The 8690-nt window shown below is 34.2% G+C and overlaps 1 protein-coding gene across 1 annotated transcript; it reads right to left on the bottom strand.

Moving 5' to 3' along the window:
- Window positions 1-3071: 3071 nt before the first annotated feature.
- LOC127256749 (triacylglycerol lipase SDP1-like) lies at window positions 3072-7260 on the bottom strand. Its single transcript, XM_051282911.1, has 3 exons — window positions 4951-7260; window positions 4726-4869; window positions 3072-4253 (listed from the first exon to the last, which is right to left on the bottom strand). The coding sequence occupies exons 1-3, from the start codon at window positions 6379-6381 to the stop codon at window positions 3387-3389; spliced, it is 2442 nt and encodes an 813-aa protein (XP_051138868.1). The 5' UTR covers window positions 6382-7260; the 3' UTR covers window positions 3072-3386.
- Window positions 7261-8690: the final 1430 nt, after the last annotated feature.

The following is an 8690-nucleotide window of genomic DNA, read 5'->3' as shown; positions in this document are numbered from 1 at the left end:
ATTAATATATTATATATATTTATTATTTTTATATTATTTACATAATTTTTTATATTTTCATATAAAAATATAATTTCAACTTATTTTATAAAACAAACACACCCTTGAAATTTAAATAGGTAGTTGAAACATTTTTAATATAAATGCCTCCATTTAAGCAAAACTTTAATTAATTTGAGCTCAAATAATCAATGCTCTATATGTATATACTTTTAAAAAGTTTTTAATATTATTTATTAAAAATATGTTTTAAAGTAATACTATTAAACTTAATATTTATTTTATATTGCAAAATTAAATACTTAATTTTTATTTTTTTGTAAAAAAATTTCAAACTTCAAAAAGTTATATCTAGAAAAAAGATGCAAACCCAAAAAAAAAAAAAAAAAAAGTTAATTCAAATGTTTGTTTTGTATTTTTAGTTTAAAATACTCATTTCTTAGGTTAAGTATGACTAAATTTATCAGTAATATAAAAATAATATTGTAATGAATTAATTGTTAACTTATTTTTTTTTATGAATATGTAAATTATATACTCTTACCTTCTCAACTCAATGTATAATTTTTTTAATAAATTAAAAATAATAATATTTTATTAATTAATTAAAATGTGTAAAATAAGTTTGACATTTTGCTCTTAAAAAAAATAAATAAATAAATAGTTTTTTAAAAAGGTTAAAAATACTTTAGTATCTAGATATAAGTATTTTAATTTTATTTATAAATGGATACTTGAATGTGATAGACAATAAATAGTAAAAAATGATAAATTGAGAAAAAAAAAAAAATATATATTAGTATAGATATGTTATTTTCTTTATAATACTCTCTCCGTCCAATTGAAATGTTATCATTTTTCATTTTCGTCTGTCCCAAAACAAGGTTATTATTGCATAATTTAGTAATTATATTACTTACATAACATAATAAATACCCTTATAACTTACATTATATTACACAATTGCCATTACTTTTAGGGTAAATTATATAACACCCCATTGTGTTTTTATAAAAATGCACAAAACACCCTGTGTTTTATTTACTGCGTGAAACCCCTTTATGTTAATGTAAAGTTTGCACGAAACACCCTTTTTGTTCAAAACTGATATTTAGTTCTAAATAAATACCTAATTTACGCAAGTTTTATACAAATAAAAAGCGCAAAATATCTTAAATAATTTTTTTGCATTAAATAAATAAATAAATAATTTATTAATCATTCATTTTATAGTTTTTGGAGACAAATTATTTTCTGATTATAAAAATTATAAAATTAAATCATTGATCAATTATTTATTTATTTATTTTATTCAAAAAAATTATTTAAGATATTTTATATTTTTTATTTGTATAAAACTTATGTAATTTAGGTTTTTATTTTGAACCAAACATTAGTTTTGGACAAGGAGGGTATTTTATGCAAACTTTTCATTAACACAAGGGGGTTTCACGCAATAAATAAAACATAGGGTGTTTTGTGCATTTTTAGTAAAACACAAGGATATGTTATATAATTTCCCCTTACTTTTATATTACACAATATTAATAGGAGTATTTTCGTTTTTTTCACTACAATCCATTGTAATACTAATATTAAAAAATCTACGTGCAAAAAGTAAACGATAATCTTGCACCGAGACAAAAAAATTATTAATTTTAAAAACTTGTTGAAAATTTTTTGTTTCTTTATAAATATTTATTAATTAAATCAAATTACTATTGTAACGAGATAAAAATATAGTTTGCTACTTAATCCAATCAACATGGTAACTAAAACGTTAATAATACTCCTTGTGTCCAACTAAAAAATATATATATTTATATTTTGAACGTTCAATTACAAAGTAAACGTTTTATTAAATACTTAATTTTTTTCCACAAATACTCTTACTTTTACATTACATCATTACTTTTACACAAAAAGCAATGACAAAAATGACATTTTACACTACTTTTAACTATCCAATTATAAAATACTATTATTTCTTAAATACCGCGCCAAAAATAAATGTTTGCTTTGTATCGAACAAAGTGTATCATTAATATTTAAAAAGATAATAATGTTAACAATTTATTTGTTTTTAAGATATTTTTGTTGAGTTTGATTTATTTCAGGTTTGTGTATGAATTTGGATTCAAGATCAAGTCAACTTTTTAAAAAATTTCACAAAAAAATTTCAAGTTTATATAGGGTGTATTTGTTTGGGGTTTGGATTTTGAGTTGGGATTTGAATAGTAAAAATTTTGAATTTGAATAGTTGTATGATGTGATATAAATAGGTGTTGATGTGATGTTTTAAATGTAAAATTAATTTTTAGTATAATATAAAAAATGAAAAATAAGTATTTGATTTGATATTTTTGGGGGAAAAAAATTGGATGAATAGTAAAATTTTAACAAAATTCTACAAACGAACACACCCATAGAGTATACCTTGAGCCAAATCCTAAAGTAATAAAGTCCGATTCAAATCTCGTGCTTCATAATACTTCATCCGTCTCATATGAATAAGGTTTTCGGAGTTTTGTAGCGATTAAAAAATAATAATATTTTATTAATTAATGAAAAAATATAAAAAAAATTTACCAATTTTGCATTTTGATTTTATCATAAAATATTGTATATATAATGATATATTTATAATTTAAATAAAAACAAGGAGTATTTTGATATTCATATATAATTATTTTTATTAAAAAAAATTCGAGTAAAATAAACAAAAATATTAAAAAATATACTATGAATTAAGACAAATAAAATATACTCCCTCCGTCCGCTTATAAGAGTCATATTTACCTTTTGCGTACTTAACATTAAAAATATTTTTATATTTATATAATTTTTTGTACAAATATTATTTTATTAGTACTATAAAAGTGTTATATTGGGATGTAGTAGAAATAAAATTATTTTATTAGTACTATAAAATACTAATAAAATATTAGTATCATATTGGAATATAGTAGAAATAAAATAAAATAATTAAAATAACTTTATTAATATTGTGTAACATAGATAGTGTAATTATTAAAAAAAATAAATAAATAAATAATTTATTATAAGACATATTAAAATAGAAAAATGGAGATTATGAGATGAACCAACACATTGCCATCTTAATAATAATGAGATGGCTTCCAAGTTTAAAGTGGGGATTCTATCATCCCTCACTTTCTAATTTTGGATGCCCTACACAAACCAACTTGCCTTAAAAGTTTTCCAACCTCAATTGCCCAGAAATTCCTTTTTTTTAAAAAATAATAATAATAAAAAAAAAACATCACGTGCCCGGCACGCCTTCTCCCGTCCCTATTCGGATTTCGGTCATCATCTTTTTACCCATCCTTAACAACGGAACGGGCATCCGTAACAACGGATAATTTTCAACAGTCCGTTGTTACATACTTGTCGCAAACTTCGTCGCCGATCGACCACGGTTTCGCGACAGGACCCGCATCGCCGGAAAGATCGTCGTCACTCTCCGATGCGTCCATGTCCTTTTCCGGGGAGTCGAGCTGCACGCTCTCCGCAAACGAGTCGGGATCGTTCTCCGAGTCGGGAACCCCGTTGCCCGTCACCGCCCCGACAGCTTCCTTCCTCACGACGTTCAAAACGATCGCATTCCGCACCCGCTCGGGTTGCAATAACTCGCCTTCCGCCACCACAATGCTGCTCGGGTTACCCGTTGTCGTTGTCGTCGTTGTTGTTGTAATCATGGTCGTTGTCTGGTTCGTGACATTGCTCGACTGGCCTAGAATTCCTCGGTCCAAACCTTGTACGAAGTCGATGAATTTATCGGCCGAGGTTGTCCGCATCAAAGGCCCTCCCGATCTCGTCCAATTGTTCACATCGACGCTCTCGGCCTCGCTGTCGCTTCCGTCGTGAGTCGTCGACCGGTATCCGCGCACGTTCTTCGAGTGGAGATTGGCGGCGACGTCGGCGGCGGCGAGGAGATCTTCCTCGAGAGACCCGGTGGAGTTCTCGCGGGCGATGACGTTCCATGACGGGATTCGTTTTGACGCGTTGAATCGGGTGGCGGTCGAGAGGTTGCCCTGAGAGGCGGCAGCTGCCCGCTCCGCGCTCCGCTTCAGTCGGCGCATATGGTTGAGGATCGCGACGCACTCGTCCAACGCAAGCTCGATTCCACAATTGGCTTTTATCGTCGACAGCTTCTCCCACGTACATCTTCTTCCCTGGTTCGCCGCTTTCTGAAGCTCGGTATACGATGGGTTTTGAATTATCTTCGATATCTGAAAATTCGAAATACGAAACGATATAACAAATCAACTTAAAAAACCGGGCGAACAAAGCACATCGCGCGATGGATGCAATCAAGAACAACACGACTGGAATTTCAATCGATCTTTTGTACTTATTAGGACTATCGAACAAATTTGGATCACCAATTCGCCGAAAATCACATATGTTTATATCGAATCTCCGGAGTTCTCTACGCTAAACGACAGTATTCGGTTGATGCTAAGTATCAAACGACTAAAACCCGATTAAATTCAATCGCCAAAGTAACACAAACCTAGTTCTAGCACTTTCATTCGATCTTTCGTACTTATTCAGGACTATCGAACAAACTAGATCATCAATTCGCCAAAAATCACATAGATTCGCATCAAATCACCGGAGTTCTTCGAATGTTGCTAATTATCAAATCCATATTTTCGACGATTGTAATATCACAAACACCTTAAGCGATAAAAACGGTACCTGAGCTAAAGTAGCCGGCATTACGACAGTGACATCGCCTTCCCAATCCTGGGCGAAAAGTTGAGCAAGTCCGCCCATCGGAAAACCGAGCTCCAATATTTGATTACATCGATGCTTTACCTCCATTTCAGTTAATTGAGCAAGCTGTGAATCGATACAAACTCGACTGAATAACCAATCACAAACAACAGACGATCAAAAAACTTTTAAGAAATGAAAGCATACCTTTGCGGCGAAGTTGCCTCCGTAAGCTCGAACGATCTCCTTCAATCTCAGCAACGGCACGATGTGCGGATTCGCTTGGCTCACGATAAAATGGTTGACATTAAAGAGTTCCTTCAGCTGCGCCATCGGCAAGTCGATCTCGAGGCTCCCGTCTCTCCACCGTCGCGCCGAAGTGCTCGAGACCTCTTCAGGCCCCAAATGAAACGGCGGATGGTACGGCACGATTTCGCCGCTCCTGTCCTTCGCCATAAGCTCCTGAGCTTCGAACAGGCCCGGAAACGCGCATGAAGCCGTCACCGCACTCCATATGACGACATGAGGTGATGTCAAGTAATTAAGGCATCGAGGCGGCTCGTGCTTCCGCGGTGAGCATACCGTGATCCCTAAGATCCTGCCCGTCATATCGTACGCTTCCTGAAAAGTTAGATTACTCGTTAGATGTCGGAGCATGACTTGGAGCTGTCGGATGTCGTGCACGGCGCCTTGCGTCATGACCCTCTTGAACACGGTGAAAATCCCGCCCATCTGATCGAAGAACTGGATCGAATGCCACGAATCCTCGAAGAAGCTCTGAAGCTCGGGCCACGACCGTGTGGCAACGACCGAACACATTATCGAGCCGACGCTCGATCCCGCGATGATCCGCGGCAAGAGCTTGTGTTCGACCAAAGTTTTCACGACGCCGACATGGAAGGCTCCCAACGACGCGCCGCCACTCAGCAGCAGCGCCGTCCTACCGAAGGCGTGCCGCGTCTCGTGCATGAACGCGAGCTTTTCCTCTAACAAGAGCTCCTCCGAGTCGGAGTCGCAAACCATTTTTAGCTGTGTCGTGACCTCGTCGATGTACTCTTTTATAAGCTTCGGCACCTGAAGTCGACCCTTGTGGAGCTCAGGATTACACATGTTGCCCAAATTCCGAACAAGATCGGCCCTCATACAGAATATGATGTCCCTAAGCGAACCCTCCTGCCGACGGTGCCGAAGCTCTTGCAACTTATTTCTTACGAGCTCGACGTCGTAGAGATCGGATTCGTTCATCTTATGAGTCTCTTTATCGAGCATTTTGGCGGCGTGTGCCCATTCTTCGTACGTCAAAGCTGCCCTCATCATGTTCCTCCAAAACTTTCGCCTATACGCCATTTCGGCCCTCGTTTTCACATTCGTGTAACGCTTTAACAAGAAGGCGATCCCCGTCATCATCACGAGAATCCCCTGCGGATTCCGGGGATGGAACCACGAGATCACCGGAGATATGTAGCTCCGGAAGATTCCCCGGAATTTCGACAAGCATATTAACAACATCCCTATGATCTGATGCCTCAAATGCGACATCGATTTACAGAACAAAACCCGGAAGGCGATCGTACGGCCGAAAAGCGACGATGGCCCTATTGAGAATGAATCAACGCTAGCCTCATTGCTTATATCCATGGCGGCCTTCACCTCAATCCAACAATCTCAACAATATATATATATATATATATCTAGAGAGAGAGAGAGAGAGAGAGAGAGAGAGAGAGAGAGAGAGAGAGAGAACTGACCTAACAAGAACAAGCTAGCAGCTATGGATCAAAATCAGAATCAACAGAAACTATTCCTATCTCAACAATATATATATGTGTATGTATAACTGACTAAACAAGAACAAGCTAGCAGCTATGGATCAAAACCAGAATCAACAGAGATTCTTTCTTCTACCATCAATGGAGCAGCAAATTCACCAGAGATTTCAAACTAAGCAGCAAGCAATAGCTTAATTGCAAGAATTTTACCCTAACTAAGCAAGAAAATGTATATTCCAGAATAAACCCTAGAAATCGAAAAGGGGGAAAAGCTAGGGCACGCAATTGAGTACCAATTAAACTCCCGAAAATTCTCCCCCGCCGATTAACCCTCAAAATCAGCTGTAGATGCAACCAATTCGATCAAAAAGGGCAGCAGGCGATTGCTTCAAGCAATCGAAGTTTTGGATATATAGGAAACGCGTGCGCGAATCAAATGGTATGAAATTCAATTCAACGCTGTGATCGAAATATATATATAAATTGATTAATGGAGAAACGCCATACGTGGGCATCGGGATTCGGAATGGAGTCAGGAGGAGGATTTGGATGTGATGTGACAGCCATATCGGTTCGCAGTGCTGACGCGGACGAGTCTAGAAAACGACAGAAGAGGATGAGATGTTTACGTTATTGTGGGAATGGCTATGACTGCCTACCAGGCTCCATTGATGCTTTCTTGGTTGGGACTCTGAGAGGGCTTTTCCAATGTTCTTCTTCTTCTTCTTCGTTGCTTCGGCAGATTGATCTGCGAAAAATGGTTCGATTGGAATTTGGATATGGAAACTAATTTGATTTTTGGATTTGATCCTCCTTTTTTTTTTTTTTTTTTTTTTGTGTGTGTATTTTAGTGAGGATTTTGAGCAAAATGAAAATATTCAGAATTGCTCGTCCGGTTAGACAGGCGGTTTGCCGGTTTAGAACCTCCAGCTCCGGTTCAAATCTGAACCGGTAGTTTAGCTGAGGGAATGAAGAAAAGCTGTAGTGATGTGGAAGATTCGGATATGAGATCCGACCCGAATACAAATAGACAAACTCGATGCCTGAATAAGACATAATTACGTTTGATTCGGCTATACTTCACATATATCTGATAAAATTTAATGGATTTAAATTCAAAATACTCTTGTTATTTTAAAAAATGTAATTAAAAATATGATCCAAACCCGAGATCTATTAAAATTTATACTCCTATTTTCGTCGAAAATAAAAATATAAAAACCATCTTACACATTTTCAATAAAATCAATAAAATAATACTATTTTCATCCGGCTTTAAAAATTCTATTTATTTTTTGAATATTAATATTTAAATATTAATTATTATATTAAAATATAGAACAAATTTAAAAAAAATTGCAAAAATAGTTACATTAGTATTTTATAATACTAATATAATGATATTTTAAAAATATATATATACAAATATAAAATTTTTTTAATATTAATTACAATGCCACAAATAATAAATGTAACCCTTAGATGCGGACGAACATAATATTATTTATTAAATATAAAATAATATTATGCTCTCCTACATTTCTATATCTACGGTTAATAGACATAATAGTCGAGGCAAAATGTCTTTAATGTTATTATATTTTTAGAGGTTATTTTTAAAATGCAGTTTATGCATTCAGCTAAAATAATTTTTTTATAATCTTTGTTTGTTCTACTAAAAAATACTCCATCCGTCTCCATAGTCTGCTATAACGATATTTTAAGAGGATGTAATTAGTAGATAATTAAGAATGTATTAGTGAAAATAATTATCTTATAATATAAATAATTATAAATTAAGATTAACACAACTAATTAGTTTAATTAAAATTAAAAAAAATTAAATTAAAAAGTTTAAAAAGAGATTAAAATATGTAATCATTTTTCAAAAAAGAAAATGACATGGAACGTGGGACGGACAGAAACGGCAACGTAGATATGGTATGTGGGACGGAGTATTTATTTTATACTCCCTCCGTCCACACACAAAGTAAACATTTACTTTTGGTGGTGTTTAAGAAATAATAGTATTTTAATTACAGTAGGCAGTTAAAAGTAGTGTAATGATATTTTTGCCCTTACTTTTTGGTGTAAAAGTAATGATGTGATGTAAAGTAAGGGTATTTGTGGAAAAAAGTAAGGTATTTAATGAAATGTTTACTTTATAATTTGACGTCC

The sequence above is a fragment of the Andrographis paniculata genome, unplaced genomic scaffold, assembly GCF_009805555.1.
Source record: "Andrographis paniculata isolate CXL003 unplaced genomic scaffold, ASM980555v1 Contig56END, whole genome shotgun sequence".
NCBI lineage: Eukaryota > Viridiplantae > Streptophyta > Magnoliopsida > Lamiales > Acanthaceae > Andrographis > Andrographis paniculata.
The sequence above is the reverse complement of the archived record's forward strand: the minus strand, read 5'-3'. Positions and strand labels throughout refer to the sequence as shown.

Excerpts from the sequence above, each read along its gene's own strand:
- LOC127256749 (XM_051282911.1), bottom strand. The coding sequence starts at position 6,381 with ATGGATATAAGCAATGAGGCTAGCGTTGATTCATTCTCAATAGGGCCA. Across the intron at positions 4,870-4,950 it reads GAGGCAACTTCGCCGCAAAG|CTTGCTCAATTAACTGAAAT; the intron begins GTATGCTTTCAT and ends ATCGATTCACAG. Across the intron at positions 4,254-4,725 it reads TGCCGGCTACTTTAGCTCAG|ATATCGAAGATAATTCAAAA; the intron begins GTACCGTTTTTA and ends TCGAATTTTCAG.